The 27319-nt window shown below is 44.1% G+C and overlaps 2 protein-coding genes across 2 annotated transcripts; one reads left to right on the top strand and one right to left on the bottom strand.

Annotated features, from left to right (window-relative positions):
• The first annotated feature begins 363 nt into the window (after positions 1-363).
• Positions 364-27057, top strand: LOC139059681 (cytochrome P450 3A8-like). The gene is made up of 14 exons (XM_070538115.1): positions 364-578; positions 5292-5388; positions 6298-6350; positions 7562-7658; positions 9288-9404; positions 10191-10279; positions 13655-13800; positions 14531-14646; positions 16306-16450; positions 18863-19023; positions 20309-20400; positions 20580-20723; positions 25999-26161; positions 26735-27057. Exons 1-14 carry the CDS (start codon positions 511-513, stop codon positions 26822-26824), a joined length of 1578 nt encoding a protein of 525 aa, XP_070394216.1. The 5' UTR covers positions 364-510; the 3' UTR covers positions 26825-27057.
• On the bottom strand, positions 21218-22596 carry LOC139059682 (piggyBac transposable element-derived protein 3-like). Its single transcript, XM_070538116.1, has one exon. It carries the CDS (start codon positions 22554-22556, stop codon positions 21339-21341), a length of 1218 nt encoding a protein of 405 aa, XP_070394217.1. The 5' UTR covers positions 22557-22596; the 3' UTR covers positions 21218-21338.
• Positions 27058-27319: the final 262 nt, after the last annotated feature.

Below are 27319 nucleotides of genomic sequence, written 5' to 3' on the forward strand. Positions count from 1 at the left end.
CACACGCTATTTTTAAAGTGCTTATGCCTATTAAGCATACGTATATTTAACAAGCGCGCATATAGTAAGTTCGGTTTTTTAAACTCCCGCGCCAGAGGATACTTTTTGATGTGGGCAGTAGAAGGCGCCACTCAATACGAGCACGTGAAACGAGAGGAAAGGAAGTGGAGGCCATGATGAATGCTCGTATCATTCGACTCGCAACAGATGGCAGCACGTCACGGCAACGTCTTTCATTAGCGTGCTTTCGTCTCGTCGTTGCGCTGTTGCGCTGTAACACACACACACACACAAAGAAAGACTAGAGTTGGAAAGACAAAAAATAAAGGAAAAAGGAAAGAGCAAAAGATAGGAGCGGCGCATCAGTCAGTGCGCACATTGGCGTATGTGGGCGCGACGCTCCGAATGTGACGCTGGCGCGCCAAGTTTTTCAGTAGCACTTCGGCTCGCACATTGGCGAGGACCGGATTTTCTTACGAGGAAAAGGTTCTGCTACGGCCCTGAACTGAGATGGCTGTGCTTTTCGGAATACCGGACTGGATCGTATTGATATTGACGCTGGCAGTTCTTGTCTACTTGTGAGTAAACATCTATCTTTTGTCTACATTGTAATGAAATGCGCTAATATGTTACCGCGGTGTAGTCTTGATGAACCATGAGGTGAAGTTACCGTACGTGGAGCACATACTATATAGTAACTCTGCCGTTCGCTACTAATCTGCGTAGGGGCGTCTCTAAACACTAGAGTAAAATGAAATGCGACCAAGGTAACAAGCTACTGGCCGTGTTACTTTAGTAACATTAATTCCGAATAAGTGGCTATAGAGTACACTTAGGTTCACATAATGTGGTGCAGGGGCGAAGGCAGGGGTAGGGAGGTGGGCATACCTGGCAAGACTCCCCTTCCCCTAAATTTTAAAACAAGGGTACCTGGCATTAAGCGACGTGCGAAAGCACAGCTCTACCCTCCCCCTCCTCCTTCTCCCCTCGCGTGCTATTCTAACTATAAAATGTGAGATCATGTAGGAAAGCGCCAGACCGAAATGGCAGAGAGGTATTGCCCATTCCGAGAGCTGTTGCAGTCGAAAGTGGCACGGAGTAAACGGCGCGATTACGACCACGCCGTCATTCTCCATTCCAAGTCCTATCTCCGACCGCACGAGTCGGCGATCAGACCCTGCGCTCTAATAATGCAGCGACTTGTTGAGTTGCACAGTGAACGCATCGTTCCGGATTCCCACCTGCTCCGGGTTCGCGTGTAAATTATACTGAAAGGAATGGAGGCGATACTTTGCGGTACCGCGGTATTTCGTCACCGCGTGGTCGCCGTTGACACGTGCCAACGTGCACGCCTCGTGACCTTGGGGCCACTTGTGGCGCTGCCTGTCCTCATGCAGCGCACTCGCACAGTGGATGACCGTGGCGCATAATCGAAGTAAGCGGCACGGGATTCCCGCCGCTACAGCAGCGCCCTCACCCACACCCTCCACCGCTTCCTGTCTAGCCGAAACCAGCGGTGGCGGCAGAATATCGACTTCCAGGCGGGTGGCCCAGCGCCAGCATTCTATTTTATTCTTTTCTAGTTATTCGTTACAGTATGTATCACTGATCGATACATATATGAGTAGGCGCGGGGCTTCATCCTAGTCAATGACCGAGAGCAAAACGATTGAAAATGAAAAGAAAAAAGAAATACAAGAACTGATTGTCACCGTAATGTAATTCGTAAGGAAAGTTTATGGAGAAACCGTAAATAATTACTAGTAGCTCTTCCTTTAGCCGTGAAACAGTGAGTGTAATGATGTTGGGTTGCTAAGCACGAGGTCGCGGGATCGAACCCCGGCCATGGCGGCCGCATTTCGATGAGGGCGAAATGCGAAAACACCCGGTTACTTTGATTTGCATGTACGTTAAAGAACCCCAGGTGGTCCATATTTTCGGAGTCCCCCACTACGGAGTGTTTCATAATCAGATCGTGGATATGGCACGTAAAATTCCATAATTTTTTTAGTGATTGTAATGAGTGTTTCCATTGCGTTTTCTTGGAACTGTTACTTTGCAATATCCTTCAGCTATAAGAGAAGCTATTGCTGTAGTACATGCGCGTGAAGAATGTCCGCTCCAAGCGTCTACTGCGAATGTCCGATCCAAATGTTGATATAGGTGTATTAAGAGTGATTTGGGTTAATGCAATTAAATTTAGCGGGATGGTTGGGCACAAGGTCGATCCAAATAGGTCGGGAAGCTTCGGCCGAAAAGGGATTCAGAACCACTTGTAACTGACAACAACGATGGTTATGGGAGCAGCGATTGAAGCGCGACTATCAAATTGAAGTTTTTTTGTCAATGAACACAGGTTATAGTGTTTACAGAAAAGTTTGGATTGTAAGCCGATATGGCTAGTTATCGGTCTAGCCTAATGCACGGTTTTATGTAAACAGGTTTACAAGTAGAGGTGCAGTGCATAGGTTAGACACAGGGATGCTTATATATAGCACCGTTGCTTATTTAATCTGAAAGAAAAAAAAAACATGGAAATCAATACAATTCGATATCTCTACAAATAGGAAGCCGGGATATGTGCCTGGGAAAAACAAACAATAGGAATGACTAAAAGACAATGAGCAGGGAACAAACATTGAGAAAGAAAAATCGTTCTTTAATTTAAGCGCGACACAGTTTGATTCATACCACGAAAATAAAATTCCTAATCAATTTTATATACGCGTCGCGAGTGAAAAAAACAAGACACCTCTATTTCCCTCTATCATTAACAATAACTACCTATTTCTCACAGCCCACTATAGAAGGAGGCGTTGGCGCCGCTATCATTCGCATTGCAATGCAGCTCTTGAAGTGTGCAGAAAGGTGCGCTCCTTACTATGCGCTCCCCTCACACGTTGTGTTCTTTTGCTTGTCAACGATAGTCTGAATTCTGGCGGTGCGGGCGGCTTCATCGTTTCTTAACGTCTACAGTCAACACTAGCGAGTTACGACCGCCAGATAATTCTTTGTTTACTTTAGCCGTTTTCGTGCGACTGCGCTGGCCGATTGGCTTGGCATCCGACTGTTCATAGGCTTCGAAAGCGTCCTGTGCAGGGGGGCAATAACAACACCCGTGAGGCTGACGTTTTGCTGCGTCACTTTCCGCGCAGAAAGTTCGAAACGCCCATCGAGTCGAATGGCGGGGCATCTGAAGATACAGCTCTAATGGCAGGCCGTCAGAACAAATTTTACGCCTTTTAGAACACCAATGACGTTGCTTCTGTTTTACAGCAGAACTGTTATACGCTAGGTTCTGGTGGTTTGTGGCCGCCACCCCAGAGCTAAAAGAGCTGAAGCATAAAGCGAAAGCGTATCGCCGGGTATGCTCCTGCTGCGTTCAATCGTGACAATTGTCAAAACGTATTGCGATACAATAAGTATCGCAATAAAAGAAGTAAAACCGTAATAGACACTGTTCACTGTGGATTGCGGTTTGACGTCACGGGCTCTATAGGCAAACCACGTAATCTTATCTGTTTCCTTCCACCCGTGCAGTGGGTAGGTCGCGTGTGGTGAGGACTGCGGAAGAACAGTGCGCTTACGAACAATACCGTCGTGAACAGAAGCGGGGATGTGCGCAGCGACGGTGGACGGCACGTATAGTACGGACGAAGACACGGCCGCAAACGCCATACGTTTGCACCTTTGCTTGCACCACCCCAACCGGCTCCATTCCCAACGTAATTGTGGGTGATTTCATCGTAGAAATGTCTCGGCCGGACTGAAAGTGGTTCGTGGCGTTTCTCTTGGAAAGGTTCGGCATTCAATGCTACACAAACATCAGTGTGCCCACGGCGCGTCATCGGTAGTGTATAGACCACACATTGGGCAAGAACCTTTCCAGTGCCGCCACAGAGCCACTGGACGTATATCATAGCGATCAAACAGCGATAGTCACCTTGGTGACCAAATATTATATCCGAAGGGGCAGACAAGAGAACGTTAAAAAAAAGCATTCATTGTGGAATTTATTAAATCAACAAAAATCGTGAAAAAACTAAATTCATTAAGGTATGTGTCTTTTATTTTCAATCAATATATTTATTATCAACATATTTATCACCATATATAGACATTTTCATCGGGCGAGGAGCATAGGGCGCGCGGCGAGCCTTTCCTCCTCTCTGGCTTGGACGATCCGGCGCGGCTCTGCTTGAAAGTATTGCCGTCGCGTGCTGCGGAACGATTTCGGAAAGCTTTAGATCGTACTTTGTGAAATTTACGCCATGTCTGTTCATATAAGGTCATCAGGGAAGCCTTCCGGTGCATAGGTAACTACAGCAGGCGGAAATATGTCTTGGGGGAGCAAAAATGTGATGCACTTTATCAGCCGCGGTGTGTGTATGTGTTGTGAACTATTTTGCTTATATCGGTTTTATTTGAAGAAAAAAAAACGGTGTCGCTGTATTACCAGCATTAAATGGTAAATCAGCTCAATGTCTGATAGCTTGGCGTAAGGAGTAAAACATAAAACATAAGAGCGTATGCTCGTTCACGGCCAACATAAAGCAACCACGAAACATCTAAGCGGCAGGCGCGATCAAATATTTGTGATACACTGGCATCGTTCTCACGCATTTCAAGTCTAGCAGGCTATAAATTACTATATGTCTACGCTAACTATATGTCCGTTTGCTAACTTCTAGGCGTATCGGTAAAGCTTCGTAGAAATATGTTGCTTTGGGAAAATCACACTGGAGAAACTTCGAAGTTGTAGGTTTATTGGTGGAATCAGCAGAACATTTTCAAGAGATCATCAAAATATTTAAAGCTTCGAATTAAAACTCTGAAATAGCGTTTAATTTTCAAATAATTTCTGGAAGTAAACGGCTCAACATTTCTGCTTGAATGTTCGAATGCTTATACTGGGTGCCGGCTATGCTTAGAATAGAATTGTTGAAAGTGCCTGCGTTGAGAAGTTTGATTTTTGGACGAATGAACGAATGAATTAAATAATTAAGGAATGAAGGAAGGAATCGGGGCATTGCAGAAGGCTAGCACACCGGTAGCCAGCTGTTCAGGAAATTTTACAGCAGCCAATCTATTAATTCGCCAGAACTACTCCCTTCGACTGTTTTCAGTAACATTGTAAGCGGAAGCTATCGCTTTTAATCCCATGACATGCATATTAGAGTCATTGTAATGACGGAATGCCGAAGACTTGGGCAGGGACAACGGAACTTGTGCCACTGTCATCTGACTGTTTAGCCGTATACTCTGAAGCAAATACTTTGTTTTCCTTGCAGTCGTGTATCCCGATATAAAAACCACTGGAAAAAACAGAATGTTCCGCATGAAAGCTACGCCCTGATTTTCGGTCCAATGCTCAGGATCACAAGAAAGGTAAATGAAAGATTTGCATCTCTTTGAATCATTACCTCGGTTAATTTTGTAGCACTGGGAAAACACGGTTCCTGTTGTTCAGCATTCTCCTGGTTTTACTCTGGCAAACCATTAAGTTCTCAGCAATCAGCGTTCTATATTATATTATTCTAGGAAAACATAAAGCTTGCATTATTCAGCATTTTATCTCCTATTACTTCATAAAATCTGGAAGTTTCTGTTAGAATTCTATCTCATATCAGTCGTAGCGTTTTCTCGCAAAATCTGTCTTGCTACCGAGAGTTTCTCAGTGCAGATTGCGTATGTAGTCGTGGCCTGAAAATCTGAACTGTGCTGAGTGATATCAAAAGATATGTGTATATTTCGCTTTCACGTTTCGTACGTTTCAGGATTGTAGAGGTGATAGTCGGGTGTTCTCTCCCGAGTTGATAATTAGCGGACATGGGGTTTATATGAAAACCGTGCAAGAACTCGTGTCTGTTGGACCAGTATTTTCGCTAATAAAAAAATCACACTAATAAAACGAACATCTTGGTGGACACACAATGCGCCGATTTCACGGACAATTAGCAATGAGCCATTAAAGGGAATGGTTCCTTGACAGCTTTCTGAACTGGAATGGTTCCTCGAACTGCCTCTATGCAAGTTCCTACAAATTTTGTTTTTGTCAGACATTTAGCTAGGAGAGTGTTGTTCCCTTATTGTTAACATTATTCGGAGATACTGCATGTCAAAAACAAACAAAGCCGTGGTTGTCTATCACTCAGCTCGATGACTGCTTCAGCTTTCTGGTGTGTGTAATCGCAGGTATAACGTGCGTATACCTGTATTTTTATCCTTTCATGGTGTAACTGCAAATGAAAACGTCGTTGGCGAGTATTCGTTTAGCAGACGTTTTTCCTTGCACAGCCTTTTCACGAGCTGGACCTAGAGCGCTACAAGAAGTATGGAAGAGTTTACGGGTGAGTTACCTGGAAGCAACCTGTCACAATATTTTATAATGTTATGAAATGATTAAAAGGAAACCTCCCTTCTCTTCCCGACCCATTTCAATGCTACCATTGTTACCAAACGCCTCTTACTGAAGTGGGACATAGTGTGTTTGCTTCAAGAAACGAAGCCACCAAAATCATTGCAATTTCCTTGCTTGGTGTCGTAGCCATGTAACTCATCTGGCTTGAAAGTTTGGAAGGATGAAGCCGAGAGTTCGCTTCACTTTCTGGAGCTTTCAATGAGTTCGTATCAAACTGGATGCCTACCAAAGACATCACAGGGCGTAATGGCTTCGTTTCTATTCGCGAAAGCCGTGTAGTGCACCTTTTTTTAAAGAAAAGAGAAATCGGTGCATTCAGATGAATAGCTAAGGATAATCAGAGTCTTGAATGGGCAACTTGTGCTTCGAAGGTATCGTGAGCGTAGCAACTTGCATATATACGTGGCCCTTTCAAGTCCTACATGAAGAGAAAAGCACTAAATCTTTCTTCGTACAGTATTTTTCAGTTACCCTTAACGTGGTTGGCTTAACCATGAAAGTCATCGTGGCTTTTGAAAAGGTGTGTGAACTATTGGAGACACTAAAGCCTTCTGCACTGCACTTGTCTAAACTTGTGGTGAAAATCACGTGCAGTATTGTCGTGTTTACCTAATCGAAAAGTGTATAGAAGTTTTTGCGTTGAGGACAGCACTGGTGCTTTAGGTGCTCACGCGTGTACGCACACCGTACACCGTTAGGATCATAAACATTCCCAGGGTGCATTCTTTTGCAAGCCCATACGAGAACCTGGGAAGCTAAGAAATTTAGCCTACATGTGCATCATTAGCGAAATTTGTGCACGTGTAAAAGCACAATTCAGTCGCTCATACTGAATAGCTTTAATACAACCGTCAGTACTCTCTCAGAATTCGTTGTTGGTGCTGTAGTAAGACATGCCAATGCTGGCGTGTTTCTTGTCCCAAAGCCTAATAGCTATCATGCTAGTGCGTAGGAGTACAATTGGTCCTTTTAGGTTTTTGGAGTGTTGGCGATGGTTGTGCATTTATTGAACTAATTGTATTCGTTGTTATGAGACACGGGGCAGTTTCTTCAATAAGTGAGCCACAAGGAGCCTTTACGGTGATGCCGATATATTTTTGTTCGTTACATAATCTGCCTTTCTTTCTGCGGCTGGCGCAGCATGTTTGAAAGCGGAAAGCCGTCGCTCTTTGTGGCAGAGCCTGAACTCCTCAAGCAAATTCTGTTAAAGGACTTCCTTGTCCTTCCAAACAGGCGTGTAAGTACAGCTAATCCGCTTTCTTGGTTACATTGTCATGGTCACAGTGAATCTCTTACGGGTCTCATCCGCTTATTTGAGGGAGACCACATGCACGATGATATTTTATAAAGTGAAGCGTTGCAATGTAACATGGTATGTGAATAGAAAAGTGTGTAAAAAATATTGCGCGCATCAATTTTATGATTCACGATAAATCCATGCTGCACCTTGAAAAAGCTGAACAAGTGCCATGATCATGGCGTAGCGGTGACTGGCATCATCATAGTGTTCGGCATTTGTTTATGAGCGACGTTTTCGCAGGCCAAAATACTGCGTGGGTCTTGTCGACAATTTTATGCAAAATACTTCGAGTGAAAAAATATATATTGATACGTCCCCCCTCCCCACTACCTATTCTGGGGAATATATGGAAGCAATACCTGATTTAAATGCTCACGAAATGTCTGAAAATTTCGTTTTAATGGAGTTCTACTTCAAGGCCTACTTGAAAGCATACATAAAAAATATCTTGTATATATTTGGCGACCCTGTTTCCCGACGCATCAAGCCGAAATTGCGTTAATGTTTTGGAATGTGACTGTGCAAATACCGCGCGTGGTATGGATGCAGGCAGGTTTTGTAGGAATCCAACCCATTTAAAGACAGCTGTTACAGCTTTGCGCCACGATAGGTGTAGTTTATATTTTTATGCGAAGCATATTACGAGAGCTCAACCCAGCTCCTCAGGCGCGGCGGTGTCGCCATGAAACCACGTGACACCGTGACTTCACGACAGAGGAGAAGTGGCTTTGGCTCAACTCTTGCAAGACGGGCTGGGTGGGAATCGAACCAGGGTCTCCGGAGTGTGGGACGGAGACGCTACCACTGAGCCACGAGTACGGTGCTTCAAAGCGGTACAAAAGCGCCTCTAGTGAATGCGGTGTTGCCTTAGAAACGAGCTGTTTCTAAGGCGTGCGTCTCTTGCTCAGGCGCACATTTCGTTGACGCGCCGAACGCTGCTTTGCTCGACGCTCACCGCGTCCAATGCGGGGCGCGTAGTCGCTGCCCTGTAGCCCATTGTCTTACACCCCTTGGCGGGTCGACGGGAACGCTGTCGCGTTCCACTCTTGAAGGCGAAGCAGAGTAACGCATGAGTTGTTTCTTCATCTAGCCGAACCAAATATAGCCAAGCAACAGCAGTTCACCAGGCTAAACAGTGGTTCAACAACTAAAATAAAGGCTAGTATGCTTCGCATCCTGGGCTTAACCTTACCTAAGCCACAGCCATTTTTTATGCCTCGTGCAGGTTGCTTACGCTTGGGTATAAATGCACATGACTGCAGGAGCAAGAGTTTACCCCTAGGCTAATACCTAATACCAATAATACCTCATTGTATCGATTGGCATATATACTTTATTAAAATTTCCACATGTGCTACAGCTGACTGCTGCTGTGTTGTATATTACTGGAAATTAAAAAAACAAGATTCAAAAATAAAGTTTCAATATGCATTTCCAAGATGCTTGTCTAGCCGAAATTTTACGTTGAGGTAGTTGGTGCGGCATCGCAAGAGTCTCGGTGCGTATTAGACACTGACAAAAGTACTGGACACATTCACAACGCTTGCTCCGACGATTCCTTTGCAGAGCGTGAATTTCTTCGAGCCGTTATTTGACTACATGCTTAGTGTGATTTCTTACCCTCGATGGAAGACGATACGAAAGTACTATTCGCCAGCGTTTACCGCTGGAAAACTTCGCAAGGTAAGCACAGGATCCGTATTCTTGGGACGATCACTTTCGTGGATACTTCCATTTCGCGATATTTCGCACAATGGGCGACAGACGCGTCGGAGTCCACGACCGACAACACTCTTGCCACAGTGCCAAGCATGCTATTTTATTAGAGTTGCAGGAACGCCGTCGCCCCTATCAGACGTCGCCCCTATCAGACGCCGACACTTCCAGCTCTAGTCCTGCAAAAGTGAAAGCAACCCCGAAAGGAATCGTCCGAAAATAGCGCCCTAAATACTTCTACTTCCGCGTTTAGTGGAAAAATGAAGGACGGACGCATTTTTTAAAGTTCTGAAGTCTTCTTATCAAGCAACATCTTTCAAAACCGTCAATACCTGCTGTTACTCGAAAGTTGCAACTTTAGAAAATATGGTGTGTCCTTGGACTACATAACAGGGTTCGAAGTATCATGGACGCTGCCTGAGGCGGAGAGCACTCTACTTAAAATTATATAGCCACACTTTATCTGTCGTGTCCAAATATTCTGACACGGAGGTGCTCATCTACTAGGCCATGTCATTATATTTGGTCACTGCGATGACAGCTACAATACCAATCGATAGATCGGCAGCTTAATGGTCCTGTTCACTGAAGCGTTTAGCAGCCATCTTGCCGATTTGCGTAATATTATCGCCTTTATTTAGGGCCCATAATCATTATTGAGCAACCGACAGCGTTTCCGAAAGTAGTTTGTCAAGCTATGAGAAGTACGATGCTTATAAATTTGTTTGCTGCCGCGCTGGCACTGTCCTCCAGATGGAGCACCAAATCGAAGCCTGCACCAAGTCTACGATGTCTCATCTTCAGAAGGCAGCTGAGGAAGAGCGAGATCTTGAACTGGGACAGTACGTAAGCAATAGATCCAAGTAGGCATTATCGTAGTTGGAATTGTACTGAAATACTGTCAGCGCTATCATCCGTAATTTTCCTTCTCTACTCGTAAATCAGCATCACAAACTGAACATTAGTGGCTGTGCTTAGGTATGTACTAAGTAGACGGTTGGAGTATCACATGTTTTTATTGGTGACACAGAATGGCGATACTGTTATAATTTGCTGTAGACTGAAGTTTCATCAAAGCCACGATAACCTTGCCTTTCCTTTCACTTCGATAGGCGCTGCACGACTCAAAATCAGTTTGGTGTGCGACAGTGGTTTCGCTCGTATACTCAGCTGCAGGCGTTTAGGCTGGGCTCGTTGGTGCTAGAGCGGGTCGAAGATAGAGATAGAGCGTACACAGCAGATGTGTTTTGAAGAGTTGTCTTCTTTGCGACGATCCACTCCTTCATTCAATGGACCGTCTCTCCGAAGGAGTGCGAGGAGGTGGTGAGGGTGGGCTAAAGGAATTGTGAGCATACGTTGAGGGGATTGTGAAGTTGTGGAAGGAGAAATGTGCTGTCATGAGGGGGAGGGTCGTGAGGGGGAGCGAGGGAGTAGACGATGAATCGCACGTTTCCAGCGGCGCACGACAGCACATACACATGTATAACGAAACTTCTTAAATAGGCATATGTACTACATCTAAAGATATGCCAGTGACTGACTCATTTATTTAGGGAATTACGCACCGTAACAAGAAAAGGTACTTACATGTACGTTTTATCTTCCTGCAGTTTTTATTTCCGAAAAGTAGATTTTAACGCAATCTTGTTTTTATAAAGAGAGATTAAAGGAAAGGTAAGGAGATTAACCAAATATAAAATATGGTTTGCTAACCTACACTAGGTGGGTCGGAGAGGGAGAGGTAAAAGATACGAAGGAAAGAAATATAGCGCATGTGCATAATCACTAGTGTTCACAGCACAAGGTAAGTTAACATTTGGCATTGCTGGAATCGCTTGTGCAGGTTTATGGTCCACAAGAACTGCAACGTAACCGTAGTATTTACCGGGAAACGCTGGCCGCGAACGCTATGCGCGAAGGTGGGCTTTCTGGTAGAAACGCGACCTATTGCGTCGGCCGCAATGCGGTATGATTGGTGGAGGCGAGCGCCAGCTGGAGGTATTGTAAGGAACCGGGCGCGCCGTTCCGCGGCCTTCAAGATAGTGGCGCGCCGGCGCGCGCAAATGGCGGACGCCGTGGCCGGCCTATGAATGGTAAAAACGCTGGAAAAGGGGTTCTTTTGAGTTTTCGTGTAACATAATCATGTTTTCTCGTATAGTCAAATTACAATCCAATGCTGTCATGTCTGCAGGTTGTGTGCAAGTCGTACTTTACGATTTTTCTACGTATTTTAGCTTGAAAAATTAATTAGTTCACAAGATTCCTTGCGCCACATGGAGGGCCTGCGTATGGGTGGCTCGAAAATATTTCCGTAACGACGTCCGACGCCAGATTTTCTGCGATATGGGGCCCTTAACGCTATAGCGTTAAAATTTGTAATGGTTCGCGAATAGGTTCAGCATAGTAAACTTTATGCTGCCCCGTGGCGAATTGCTGCAGAGTGCTATTGACCTGTCCGCATGGCGCATGCGTACGCTTTGTCAAGAGGTGGGTGAAATGATTTGTCTGGCACATTTGAGAAAGAAAAAAAATGTTTCTTACCCAAATATCAATGAAGTTTACTGTCGTACAGCTACAGCAGCCATACATTTAAAGAGTCATCTTAGGCAGTGTCGTCGCAAGAGAATGCGGCACATGGTACGATGACTCGACGCGTCCTCCCTCTATCCCACTTTTCCTTTTATTTTCATCTTTGCGGCGTATGGTCAAAACAAAAAAAATTTAAAGGAGTATTGGAATATTAGAACTTTTGCATCTAAAAACGACTGTGCAATATCGAATAGAATGGCGAGTATATGCGATTTCTAAAAAAAAGTGAAATGAAATATTTCGCAGGGCCTGTTCGACATCAAATGGCTTGTTTACATTATTCTAAATATGTAAATTGCGACACAGTATGATCGCATGTTGTGCATGATGATAATGAAAGTAATAAAAGAAATGAGAACGTTCCAAATGCATGTAGTTTAGTCTAGGATTATCGTGCTCATTGAAAGAGCAAAGGACAATACTACAGCGCCGCGCATCACTTTGATGGAATCCAAATATGATGATATTGTTCGAATAATAAACTTATTACTGCGAGATCGTTACGTGGCTCATGACGCGGAAAATCTGGCGGCATGGCCAGAGATGGTAAAAAATAGTTCACAGACGATTACGATACTCCCTAATGCGAAATTTGAGCGCAACTCTAAACGGGTTTTCATTTCGCGATATAGTTGCTGGCGCGGACAATCTGTCTCGTGCGGCACATTGCAAACGGAGCGAAGTGTGGCGCATCTGCTTCGCTAGTCGGGTGGTCATGAGAGGCAGCGCCTGGGTGACGCGTGGGCGCGATCACTGCAGCCGCTGCAGACAGACCTCCGCTCACGCAGCGCTTTGTTTCCATACAGACGACGCGCGCTACTCTGGCGCCATCTTGTAGCCATCGTCGCCGCAAAAGCCTGTCTTGCGCGGCACTAAGTTTTTCTTCTCACACTTTCGCAACACCCTCCTCCTCTGCTTTCCGCCTTATGGTTACGCGGCATCCTCCTCCTTCGCTGTAATTCTCGCTTTCTATTCGCTATTACCGTCTTTCATATCCTGCTGCGCTCGGCGTTCGCTTTCATAATTTGCTGCGCTCGTTTGCTCGGTTACGAGGGACAACGCGCATGCGCGCTGCAAGAACGGGTGCTTGAGAGCTGCGCTCTAAAAATGAGCTGTTTACCGATTGTTGTAATGGTTGTGCGCAGTTCCACTATGAATGACTTTAATTGGTATAACAGACGGCTGACGCAATACTCGCCGTGGTTGCTTAGTGGCTATGGTGTTGGGCTGCTAATCACGAGGTGGCGGGATCGAATCCCGGCAACGGCGGCCGCATTTCGATGGGGGCGAAATGCGAAAACACCCGTGTACTTCGATTTAGGTGTACGTTAAAAAACCCCAGGTGAACCAAATTTCTGGAGTCCCTCACTACGGCGTGCTTCATGATCAGAAAGTGGTTTTGGCACGTAAAACCCCATAATTAAAAGACAGCTGACGCAGGAAATGTCACTGTTTGCTTCTGCGCCTCTTTTAGGCAGGTTGAGTGCAAATCGAAAATGGTTTGTCTGGAATAAGATTTAGTCACGTGCGTAATCTTACACTGCAGTGCTAATAACCACATTGTTGATATCTTCTCTGGAATGTCTCTGTCGCTGGTAGCACTAATTCATGCGTTATCGGAACTGCAGTTTCTTCGGTAACTTCACCTTGGACTTGATTGCACGCTACGCTTTTGGAACCCGCTTGGATTCCCACTCTGACCAGACCAATGATTTCGTCACTTATGCCAAGAATGTGTTCGGCAAGGACTTCTCAGTGTCGCTCATCGTGCACTGTGAGTATATTGGCAGTGTAGGTGTTGAACACGTCGATTTGTGCTTCAGCCCGCGTATTATTTTCCTTTAATTAGGACTAACATTGTCGGTGAATGACACCCACCATTGTAAACGCCATTGTTGGCGTTTACAATTGGCAGTGTTACAAACGCTAGTTTTCTTGAGCCCTGTCCGTATCTTGCAATAGTCGCGCAAAATGATTATCAACCCTACTTTTCTGTCCTCTTCATGAACAAGACCCGTTCGCCCATGTTTAGTAGCGTCTGCAGTGTACACCTTCCAAATAACGTTCCTGCACTTTTCATAATTTTACGACGATTTCTATGCGTTGCGAAACTTTTCGGCCAGTACTGGGCAGCATGACAAAGCTACGTAGACCTTGTATGAACTTCTCCATGATGCGTTGGCATCACGTGGCAAGCAAACTTAGAACTTAATAGAAAAGGGGTGCAAATTACCACACGCACACAGATCTGTCTACTTCATGTTTGCATCTATTGATTCGTGCCCTCTCTTCTAATAACTATGTTTCACCACTTAGTCGAAAGAATAGTTCTCCTGCAATTTTAGAAGCTTTGCAGTTTTCAAGCGAGGCAATGTGTCGCTCAACTTTACTCTGTCCTCCCATGCATTGACAATTCTTTATGTGCTGTGGCATGCATATCTTTGTGTACATAGCGCGCATGTCCGCATAAGAGCACCTCTTCACAATTCACTCGTTTTTCACAGTTCTTCTGCCAGGAGTAGCAAAATTCTTCAGGTTGAAGTTTTTCAACCCAGACACCCTTGAATACTTTCGGAGCCTGTGCCAGCGTGTGATTAAAGGCCGCATTGATACAAAGATCGTAAGTACCTGCACTAGTTGACCACCACACGTACGTGGAAGATTACTGGCGTGATTAACCGGTGCGGAGATTGCGATGATACATTACACCTTCAGTGGGATTAGCAAGTTAAATCTGAGAAAGCATACAAAAATGCATTCATATCTGCGTTCCAAAAATTGGTTGAGACTTTCTGTCCACCCTAGTTATTGGAAACCTCACATGAAGTAATGGAGATCTATAACTGAGGTTTCTTAGCGCACGAAAAGGAACGAAAGACTGTCTTTCGTTCCTTTTCGTGCGCTAAAAAACTTCAGTTATGGAATACCAACACGCCCTAACCTACGCTCTTTCAAATGGAGATCCGTTCAAGAGAGTTTCACTGTAGTGAAATGAAGCAAAAATATAATATGTTAAATTTTTTTATGTCACCTGACTACACGGGAAGACTTGCTTCTTGCAAATCTTGAACTCCAGCACAGAAATTATGAATGAGCAGAAGTGGAGCGCTCATATTCAAATAAATATATGATTGGAAGGAGTTTTCTCAACCATAAAAGAGGTTCTCATCTCTCCTTACAGTGTCTTCACGGTGCAGACTAGTGCAGCTAAGTCAGTGCTAAACATATATTGTCTTTTTTGTACCTGTAATTCGTCTGTCACCGCTCACCACGCATTGAACTTGCGCTTCCTTCCCTTACCCCTTGAGGATTCAAGGAAGCCAGCAAGGAGATCACATCTGTGCCATAGCCTATTGTGTGTTGAGTAGTAGTGCATCGATAAGGCTAGGAAATTTTCATGGGTACATCATGTTAGGGAGATGGTCCTGCTTAATCTTGAATTCAACAGCATCCTCATGCTGCAAGTGTCAACTCTGCTTGCATTATTTAGGGTATAGGTACAAAGCCGAAGATAGAAGACAGTAGGGAATGCTGTGGCACTGGGCGATTTTTTTTCGCATAAACTGATACACGAGTCTTTGAAACGTTATGTTGCTGGTGGTAATTGTACTGAAAAATAAAAAAAAAGTGAAGTCTTCATTTCTGAGATTCGCTTTTTCGTGGGCGCGCATCCTGCTTTCCTTTAACTTACATTCCCCCTGCCGCGTTGAGAAACGAGCACATAACTTTCGCAGAATTTTTATCGATATTTAAAGATCTCAGATAAAGCTTTTAAGGCTGATTGAATCTAGGCACATAAGTTGGCAATCGTTTAGGACTTGTCTCGTAGGGAGAATTAGAGCGTTGGGAGAACCGCTAAAGAGACCCGCAATAAGAACTTTCGGACTTCTGGAGCAGACGCGCTCATTGTTCAGGTCTCACACCGCAATGCTAATCTCAATAAAAGTCGCAATCACGCGAAAAAACAGACAACACAGCTAGACAAAGCATAGCGAAATACCCACTGGAAGTCTAGAAACAACAATGCAAAGATAAATGAAAGTGCACAAAAGATAACTTGCCGCAGGTTGAAGCCGAATCCACATCTTACGCATTGTGTGTGATGCTTTACCAATTAAGCTCCACAGCGATTGCCATCATCCCATTCGCTTTCTAGGGTATTTTTGTATTAACCACATGTATTAACACATGAGTGTTACCCTGCGCCGCACGTATATCACACATAGAACGGAAAGGCTTTTTTTTTTAAGGGAAACCTGGTTGCATTTTCTTTCTTTAGAGGCAAGATGATTTCCTACAGCATATGATCGACTGCCAGCAAGGCACCTATGCGGGAGACACTTCAAAGGAAGTAGCTGATGCAGAGGAAAGAATATTCGACGTAGATTCGAAGCTGGCGGACACAGAGGACGTTCCGTCAAATGGTACGTTAACGCTGCATTTACTTGAGTTTCTGTACCACTGTTTATCCAGTAAAGAACGAAAGATGCACCCCGCGATAAATTAAAACAGGCAGACTCATTGATGCGACTAACGTGTTGCCTGATGCCAAAGATAGATGATAATCGGGATTGGGCAAACTGCGCTCCTGCTCCGGGTTAATTCGGCCAAACGTGGTCGTATCACTTGGCAGCAGTTAAAACATTTCCTGTTGTGGATTGTCAGCTCAAATTGATGATGTATAATTTAAGGCACTCATTATGAAGAAAAATATGTTTTGCAAAACCAGATTGAATATATACGACGCTTCGCCTGAACCTTACACAACCGCACAACGCAACGATAAGGCCTCTACTCCATTTTCTTTCTTTCTTTCTTTCTTTCTTTCTTTCTTTCTTTCTTTCTTTCTTTCTTTCTTTCTTTCTTTCTTTCTTTCTTTCTTTCTTTCTTTCTTTCTTTCTTTCTTTCTTTCTTTTTTTCTTTCTTTCTTTCCTTCTTCCTTTCTTTCTTTCTTTTTCTTTCTTTCCGTTTTTTTTATTCACAGAAAAGCTGTCGGTTAACTTTATTTCCTTTCCGCCGGAGTTTCGATAAGACGTTGTCATATTTGAAGTGCCTGGGTTCGTCCGCCTGCACCCACGGACGTCGCATTTCCGAATATGTTTGCAAAGTGAAGCCTATCATGTGGGGACGTTTAGAAGAAGGTACCGGCTATGAGAATTCGTTAAGAGGTAAACGTCGTTCCATGGTGGCCTTTGCTTTCTGGCGTAAAGGAATACAGAAATACCGTAAATTGCGTTATTAAAATATTTGCTAATGAACGACACCTTCGTGAATGAAACACGAGCTTTTTGTAGAGTAAGTCGTACAATACACCTTCACAACTATTACTGGTTGTATTGATGTAGCTGCTGTTGTCTTTACTGATTTTTAAAGACTACTTTCTGTAACATTTAGGGTCTACGTATGGCCTAGTAGGGAGAGAGAGAGAGAGAGAGAGAAAGCAAGGACAGGAAAGGCAGGGAGGTCAACCAGAAGAGTATCCGGTTTGCTACCCTACACTGGGGGTGGGAGAAAGGGGAATAGAAAGAAGAAAGGGAGAGAGTAAGCACAGAGTACGTGTTGGAGAGACACTATGCACAGGGACACTAGTAAATATTAGAAAAAGGGAGGGGGCAATTAAAAAACTTCAAGACGTGTTCGCTCGTTGCATTAATAAACACCATATCCTCCCCCTCACACACACACACAGACACGCAATTAGGTTTAGGTGAACGTTAAAGAAACCCAGCTGGGCAAAATTTACCTGGAGCCCTCCTCTCCGGCGTCTCCCAAAGCCTCAGTGTTGCTTTGTGACACTAAAATCAATAAATTAATCAATCGAGCAAATAATCAAGTAATTAATGAATAAATCAATCAGTCATTAAATTAACCAGTTACTCAGTCGATCACCTAATTATTCACCTAAACTAAGTTCTTATTAATTAGTTAATTAACCGACGCTGAACATCCTGATTGAAAGAGGAGCATGACGAAATGTGAAAAATCACATGAAGCGCTCAGTGGTGTGCATAATGCCGAGCGACACTTCAGAATTTCTCGCAGTTCTCCGCAGTGCCTGAAAATCCGTGGAAAGCAGCAGAGAACCTGTGACTTGGAATCAACTGCTCCATTAAATCCCAATTAGGCTGTATACAACGAAATTCCTTTCAGATTGTCGGTGCGTGGCGTATGTTGGGGCAACATCGTTAACGATACGAAAATATGGAAAGTTTTTTTGCAATAGTCCATCCAAGTGAACATACGTGTTGGGTCTGCATTTTTGTGGAAAGGCTGGCAAAATTAAGTTCATTCCTCCAGTATGCAGTCTCTTTTAACTTCAGGTACATAGAAATCCATCCACCGTAGTCAGAGGCGTCGTCCGGCATGAATGCCGCCATAGTTCTAAGGTTAATCTAGCAGTGCTATTTCGTGGAGCCGCTACTAAGGTAGCGATTATCACCCACACCGAAAAGCAGATATTAAACTAGCAATGAAGTGCGCTCAGAAAACTTGCGTCTACCTCTGCGCGCACTTTTGGATCCTAGCTCTCTAATGTTTCAAGCGGCGCTAACTGATTGTGTATGTTTTCCGTTCCTATAGAAATGGAAACCATGACGTCGCCTTGTTTTCAGGGTGATTTTCGGTTATCGCTCGCTATTTTTGCTTTAAATTACCACTTTCGTTTATCCACGAACTCCACGCATTCTCAATCACGGGGCGTGAAATTCAGGCATATAGTACAGTGCGGCTTATCGTTCTGGAGCGTGCCAGATGAACGAATAATCTTAATAAAAGTTAAAGCTTGCATCTGCATCTAGTAATGCGGTTGCACACTTTGGCTTTCTTGTTTCCCCCAGCACTGAGCAAAGAGGAAGCCATGGCCCAATGCTTCATGTTTTTAATTGCGGGCCAAGGAACGACATCAACCCTGGTTGCCTTAACGCTTTACATGTTAGCCTTGAACCCGGACGTCCAGGAGAAGCTTAGGGAGGAAGTCGACCTCTGCGTTAAAAATCACGTAAGTTGATCTACAGGTTAGAAATGTAGCCATGTTTGTTTACACAGATATGCATTTGTTTAGAATATTACACTATGGTGCTGAAGTAAAGGACTCTTTTTCGCTGGTTAAATACGCGGTTACACGGGCTATGGCAAGGAATGGGAATGCAGATCCGGATAGATGAAGTATGTATGCAGATCAAGGCTGACCAGCATTCACAAAGCGGAAAGAAAAAAATCATATTAGATGAAAACTGTACATGTAAGAATGGTGTAACAGACCAACGCCGTCACAGCTTTATGCAAAACGTTTGGATCTTGGAACAAATGTTCGTGTTCAATTTGTCGGACCTGCAATTATAAGAAGCTGCAATTATCGACTGCCTTAGCAGATATCCTGCTCTCAGGAATGATTCGGTTTCGCGGACTGTTTACATAGTAACAAAAAGCACCATTTCCCCAATTTCATTTTGTGTACAGCCGCCGTCATACTCAGCCGTCGTAATATGGGGAGAGGGATGAGGGGGGGGAGGTTGCAAGCGATTTATGGACGGGTTGCCTTGAATTTTCTAGCTTAATGCATATTCTCTCCAAAACACTTAATGTTTGCTCCTTACGGACAATGTTTGTCCAAGTTAAACCGCTAGGAATGTGTCTGCGTTCGTATTAAGTTTGGTGGCGGCTGTGCATAGACGTTCGTCATGGCATTCAATTTTCGGTACTGTACTTTTGGACATTAAATTTTCCCGTAGCATAGGAAGAAGGCAGCCTAGTCATTTTCAGAAATCAGGCGTAGAAGTGGTTAAATGTAAGCGAGATGTATAGATAGAAACTAGGCACTGTGTTAACTCGAAGCAAGCTATTAGGTGTTCTTAATCTTGAAAAGAAGGCGAATACTTACCGTATGTGACGGCAAAATAAGGTGTCATTGTTGAAGAAAGGTAATTGTGCTTCGACACAGAAAGCTAGGGGAAGGATTACAATTCTAAACGCACTTAAGTTGTAATTTTCTTGCTCTATCTAACGTATCTGTGTTACTCCTCTTGAAAACATGGATGAATCGCGATGTTCCGCAGCAGAATAATGAAATATCACTTGGGGGAGTCCTGCAGTAGACATAAAAGAGGCTGATGAGGATGATTATTATTATGATAATGATGACTTGGGAAGTAGAGTGCACGTTCACTATGCATTGTATGTATAGCGCCTCGTTGTACGTCCTCGGAGCAGCATTGGACAACGTGTACCGCCGCAGTGTTCATCATTCAAGGCTCAATACGGTATGTCTTCTTTCCATTTGCCAGGGTGAATATCCAGCGATGGAAATTGTGGCAAAACTTGAATACCTGCATGGAGTAATATCGGAGATACTGAGGATGTTCCCGCCAGCGTCAAGGTTAGGCTTACTTTAGCATGTGTACTGGATCGTCTTTTATCAAAGAATGTTACTCGACTAATGCAGGTGTTGTTGAACTATATTTCGAAGTAATAATGTACAGATTCTTGCAATTGAAATCGGAAGATATGAAGGAGTATTCGTTTCTTGCGGAAACAATCTGCGCCATCTCTATGCAGACTCGAGCGAGAAACGACCCAGGACTACGTGCTCGGTGACACGGGTATCAAGATTCCAAAGGGCTGCGTGATCGCAGTACCTTTGTACGCCATGCACCACGACCCCGAGTACTTTCCTGACCCCTATGTATTTCGTCCAGAAAGGTCAGTGCTAAGTTTTGCACGCACACAGACACGCTTAGTGTTTAATAGTTCGAAAAGCATTTGTTTCTTCTCCTCACAATGATTAAAATGAATTAAGCGGTAATAAACAATTATAACGACCAATACCTTAAATATCGTTTTGTCTTCATAAAAGATTTTCTTAATTGTGCGTTTCCGAAGACAGGCGGCCTCCATGGAGACACATGACGACTATGACACTCCTGGAATCTGGATTGTGGTCTTGAACTATAATATCCCTTTGAATCCCGAATTTTTTTGCGGGCGAGAAAAAAAATTGCTGATGGTTTTTTGCTGTTAAGAAGCTATTAAAGAGTGTGTAAAAAATTATGAAGACAATAAGTACACTGGTTTTCAATGGAGAAGCATGTCCAGTATAGTGGACACTGGGATTTATTTGTTGCACATAATCTGGTTTGCTCATTTATGCGACAATGCTGTACGTCTGTCATCTCAAGAGCACAGTGGTTCTTAGAATCACAAACACAGTAGTGAATGACTTAAGAAAAAGTAGGAACTTGCACTTGGAGGGACAGGGTCTTGCATTATCCTCTTTGTGCTCGATGAAACATTAAAACTTAATGTCAACTCTGGCGCTTACTTGCTGTGGAAATCACGAAAACAGTTTTTGCTTGCCTTCAAGCAAAGAAAGACTTTGCATTTTGTGCACTGAACTTGCGACTTTGCCTTGCATTCTGGCAGTCGACACCTAGCGGAATTTGCCATCACTTGCGGATCTGGCCAATGGCCTTCTTGATCAAAACGCAGGTCAGGGCCTGGTATTTGTACGGCAGCCCTGTGGTGGTGTTCGTGTTGAACAGTAGCATCTGTAGATGGCCTACCACGCCGTTTTCTTTCTTGGGAGCCCCAAATAAGAGCTTCTGCCACCTGCATCCTGAAGTCTAGCAGGTGAAGCACTTGACTCTTCGTGTAGCCTGCCTCTTTGGCGTCTTCTTTGTAACTCAGCCAGCTGTTAACCAAGGCGAGATCGGTGAAGGGGAAAATGACTTTTACAGGCCATTTCTTAGTTTTCATTTTTATGCGATACAGACTGATGAGAAAGTCGTTCAGGTCAACTCCTCCCTTGTGAGTGTTGTAGAATCGGACGCTTGCAGGCCTTTTGACTTCAACGTATTTTTTCTGTTTCTTGTCGTAGCGCCTAGTAGAGTCAACTGACTCAGCTCCACAACATGAAGACAGCAGCGTAACTGACCGCGTATCCATCCATTTCACCACCACCAATTTTCCGTCAGCGCTCACCTTCTCATGACTCGATCCGCGTCCTTCAGCAAGTAGCTCTTTATCGGATTTGAGAGCTGTCTTGACTATATTTGTCATCACTGTGCCATGACCGAACATTTCCTTCTCAAGAAGGCGCTCAATTAGCGGTACGGACGTGAAAAATCTGTCAAAGCACAAGACGCAGTCATTTCCTCGAGGCATTGAGTCTGCAAGTCGCATGACAATTCCCCCGCCGATTTCGAGATCTTTGTGCTCGGTGGGAATTGGTGTTGTGGCACCCTGGTAGATTTCAAAGTCCAATACCCTACCGAGAGAGTCAGCAAGTACAAAGTTCTTGAGTCCGGTCGGGTTTGGCTTCCCCCGAACATACTGACGCAGTTCTGTTCTGCCTGTAAACGGAATCATCTGTTCGTCTACACAGGCTGCATTAGACCTGGGAATTTTCAGACAGGCTTTCCTCACACGGTCTAGGAGGGCCTGAACCTTCCAGCATCGGTTGCTTTCATCATAGTCAGTGTCGTTGTTGCAGACGTGCAACGCGTTTCTGAGACGGAAAAAGCGATCTCTAGGCATGGCATCCGCAATTATTGATACTCGAGTTGCTGCTGCCCAATACATGCGGGCCTGAGGAAACTTCAGGTTGCCCATTACAATGTGCATTCCAAAAGGAGCTTTCGCTTCTTTGGCTGTCATACCTTGGGTGGTCCCATTCGTCTGAATCCAGTACAAGTTCGTTCTGGTTGCTGCGAACTCCCAAAAGTCGTCTTCAAAATATTCTTTAAAATATGTCAGAGGCGTCTGGGGCTCTTGACAGTGTTGCGCGGGTGCGGTTCTTTCTATGTCAATCGGTGCTGAAAATGCCTGTGCCATCCACGACTGTGCGACTTTTTGGCGGGAACGTTGTGGTCGAGATACTTTCTCAAACTTTTCGTTTTGACCACTTTCATCTCCACTCGAAGAATCGTCGCTGCTTTCGTCCAGTAGGGATTCCAGCTGGAATTTCTCCGCTTCATCGCCCGAGTCCGAATCGACGTCTAGGTCGGACTGGTCCCCAAACAAAAGCTCTTGAATTTCTTCATTCGTGAGCGTCTTTTCTGCAAACAAAACAACCAAATAGTGCTCAAAATTATGTTACTTGTATGAAAAATCCCCATCAATGTATTCCTACCACGATACTAGGCGTCATGCAATTTTACCACCAGAAAAAATGAAATCCAAACGCAACCTGATTGCACGGGGACATCAACAAAACGCGCCAGTTGAATCCCAGTGACCAGTACACTGGACAAAAAAACATTGCCGCATTGCGAAAAAACCACCAATAACTAGGGCAAACTTTTAACCACATTGTTGCAAATAGAGCTTATTTAGCTCGTACGAATTTATTTATTTGAATTAAGTGAGGAGAAAATGTAAAAAAAAATTACTTGAGCACGTTGCGCGCGGCTGTTTGCTCGTGGAGGACGCCATTACTCGGTGCTGCCCTCCTGAGAAGATGCGGCCGAAAGAGGAACTATCTCGATCTAGATATTCGTCGTCTTTTCAGGAAGCCGTGGAAATGGTTTCGGTTTCGATTTTGGCTTCGTTCGCTTTTTTTATCCCTTTTTTTGTTATGTCCAGTGTAGTGGTCGCTGGGTCGGAAAGGGATATAGGATCACGAGCTTTTTCAATCTTTATGAACATATTTTTAAACGACACCGACTTAGAATACATAATTATATTCTATTAACGGAATAAAATAAAAAGGTATTTTTAAAGGAACAATATATTTGCGCCTAACATCCTGAAATACTAGTGTAATGCAAACGAGACAGAAGTACTCAACAAGATGAAAGCTTGAATTGATCAACAGCGGTTCATCAAGGACTGTCTCGGGAGCGTCCGAACACATCTACTATTCGATGACTTTTGATCAGTTCTAGTGTAACGCAAGTAGACTATGATACGAGAGGAGAACAGGTACACAGAGGCACGAAGCTGTGTTCGTGTGCTCATCTCACCGAATCTGCATCGCTAGTCTAACCGTAGTTCCATAACTGAATTTCGTGCGTGAACCGAGGTTACGAGTGATTTTCCCACAGTATTTCAGCCCTGTTCGTGCATAAGTGCCACGAAAAGCACCATTATATATATATATATACAGTGAAAGCTCGTTAATTCGAACTTCAATAATTCGAATTTATGGATAATTCGAACTGCACGATTTGGTCCGGCCAAGCTCCACAGAAGTCTATGTATAAAAATCCCGTTAATTCGAACGCGAGAAGGTTCCCTCACGGATAATTCGAACTACGCTCGCCTGGCACACGGCCAGAGAAACGCGCCTACTGCCTACACACAAGGCTGTATTGCCTCCTAAACGGAGAGAAGGGCGAGAGAAGGCAAAATCGGAAAAAAATCTAACCGACGCGGGGTCAGCCAGAAGGCAGCGGCGGCTGCCGCCTCTCCGTTCTACGTAACCTCCGAGACTGCATGCCCGTTGCGAATCTTGGAGGCTTTGCAAATCTTGTACAGCTGCTAATGTTGTGCGGAGATGGCACGGCAAGCGCCATCGTAACACAGCGAATCAAGTACGTCGCAGCTGCGCTTGCAATCAAGAACCAACGAATCAGGCCCTTCGCCATCTTCACATGTTCAGCGTCTTTGTCTCGGCAGTCTTCATCGGTTGTGTACCTCTATTTTCAGCTTAGGAGGAATCAGCCGTCGCGATTCATTGTGATGGTGTTAAGCCTCGGCTAACGTTCGTTTCGGTGGACATCGGTGGTGTGGCACAGTCGGACCCAGAGCTTCGACTTGAAAGTGGCGTGAGCCCGCGGCACACGCCATCACTTTCTGACACGCCAAATTTCTGACATTCCCTACTGCTTCCAAATCGCAGTGTACTGTTGCTCTCCTTCACTTTCGTTAGTTCGAACTTTCGTTAATTCGAACTGAAGCGGCTTCCCCTTGCGGTACGAATTAACGAGCTTTTACTATATATATATATATATATATATATATATATATATATATATATATATATATATATATATATATATATATATATATATATATATATATATATATATATATATGTATATATATATGTGTGTGTGTGTGTGTGTGTGTGGTTTTACGTGCCAAAACCACTTTCTGGGTATGAGGCACGCCGTCGTGGGGGGGACTCCGGAAATTTTGACCACCTGGGGTTCATTAACGTGCACCTAAATCTCAGTACACGGGTGTTTTCGCATTTCGCCCCCATCGAAATGCGGCCGCCGGGGCCGGGATTCGATCCCGCGACCTCGTGCTCAGCAGCCTAGCACCATATATATATATATATATATATATATATATATATATATATATATATATATATATATATATGTAGTAGTTATGGCTGAGGAACTCTCATGCTGGCCCCGGTAATGAAATGAAGAAAAAGAGTACGACGTACGTTGAATAAGTACAGTATACTTGACTGACGTTCCGGCTGGTCCACCAGCCGGAACGTCACACACACACATATATATATACATATATATATATATATATATATATATATATATATATATATATATATATATATATATATATATATATATATATATATATATATATATATATATATATATATATATATATATATATATGTGTGTGTGTGTGTGTGTGTGTGTGTGTGTTCATTTACGAATGCATTGCTAACTCGATTTGTGATTTTAAACAATCTGACTCCTTGGCTTGACGTCTCCGTGTATGGCAACAACTGAAGTTCTATTCTTCACCCGCCGTGGTTGCTTAGTGGCTATGGCGTTGGGCTGCTGAGCTAGAGGTCGCAGGATCGAATCCCGGCCACGGCGGTCGCATTTCGATAGGGCGAAATGCGAAAGCACCCGTGTACTTAGATTTAGGTGCACGTTAAAGAACTACAGGTGGTCCAAATTACCGGAGTCTTCCACTACGGCGTGCCTCATAATCAGAAAGTGATTTTGACACGTAAAACACTATAATCGAAGTTTCATTTTCTCCTGTCCAGGTTCATGGGTGAGAACGCCGCAAACATACGGCCTTACACGTACTTGCCCTTTGGAGCCGGTCCCAGGAATTGCGTAGGAATGAGACTGGGTCTGCACGCCGCCAAGATGGCCGTCCTGCATGCCGTCCGCATCGCGCAGTTTGTGCGCACAGATAAGACAAAGGTACGATTCCTTCAAGGTTTACACTACTTACGTGTTCTTAACTATACTGCAGAAGCAAATGAAACAATTCCTTGGCTGCGCCTGGAGCAACGCAAGCGCCGAAACAATCGCTACGTAGGAGCATGTACAACGTTAGTCGCCGAAGTGAATCAAGAGCGAGAGATCTTATTAAAGGAACGGGAGGGGAAGGAAGTGAATCGAAACAAATGAATTATTTTATTAGTTTTCGTCGATAGGCTCGATAACAGCAGGTGTGTAGTTGGCAAGAATTTTAAACGGTTAGGTTGTTCCAATTGCTTGTGCATGGAATGCTTGTATGCCATTTGCCGAGAACGTTCAGTTGAACTTTCTTCTGCCCGGGAAAGCAGCTTGTCGTTGATCTAAAAGATGTGTTAGGGTGTCTTGCCACACGTAATTCTCAGTAAGGTCGTCGGCATGGCTTGTCGTTGCTAACTATAGCAGTGGCATGTGATCTAGTCGAGAATGTTTAAAACTTCTAGTAGCGTGTGACAGTTGTCTGATATGGATTGAATTGCGTCAGCGTATTAAATGGAGGATTCTTTTTTTTTTCAGGTGCCTTTGGAGTTCTTTAAAGGATTCGGCGTCATATCCTCCTCAGACATAACAGTTGGCGTTCGCAAACGTGCTACTACAAGCAAATAAAACATCCACATTGATTTGAAGGCTACTAGACGGCAATGATTTTACTTATTTACTTTCAGTTTTGTTGCATGATGATTTAGAAAAATTATGTCCGATTTTCACAGCGAAGATAGTACCATGACTCTAACAGAAAGTGCAGTTCAGCGCCTCAGTACAGTTCTGTTCTTTTCACTTCTAATTATGTCTTTTCTCTACACATATGCCTATAATACAGGGGACATTTCACGCTTGCACCTTTTGTTTGTGTCATTATTTTGAGCTCGATGCGTGAGAAAGGGTAGGGACGAATCATATGAAGGCATCGGTTTCATTCAAACAGGTGCTTCTTATACAGACACAGATTTGATTGATTGACTGACTGACGGAATTCAATTTATCAAAACAACACACGGGCACTGAGAGGCGCCGTTGTGGGCGGCTTCGTATTAATGTTTAGAGAACCTGGGGAACTTTAGCGTGTGCGTAAAGCCTATTGACTATTGAGACTATTGAGTT

The sequence above is a fragment of the Dermacentor albipictus genome, chromosome 4 (assembly GCF_038994185.2).
Source record: "Dermacentor albipictus isolate Rhodes 1998 colony chromosome 4, USDA_Dalb.pri_finalv2, whole genome shotgun sequence".
NCBI lineage: Eukaryota > Metazoa > Arthropoda > Arachnida > Ixodida > Ixodidae > Dermacentor > Dermacentor albipictus.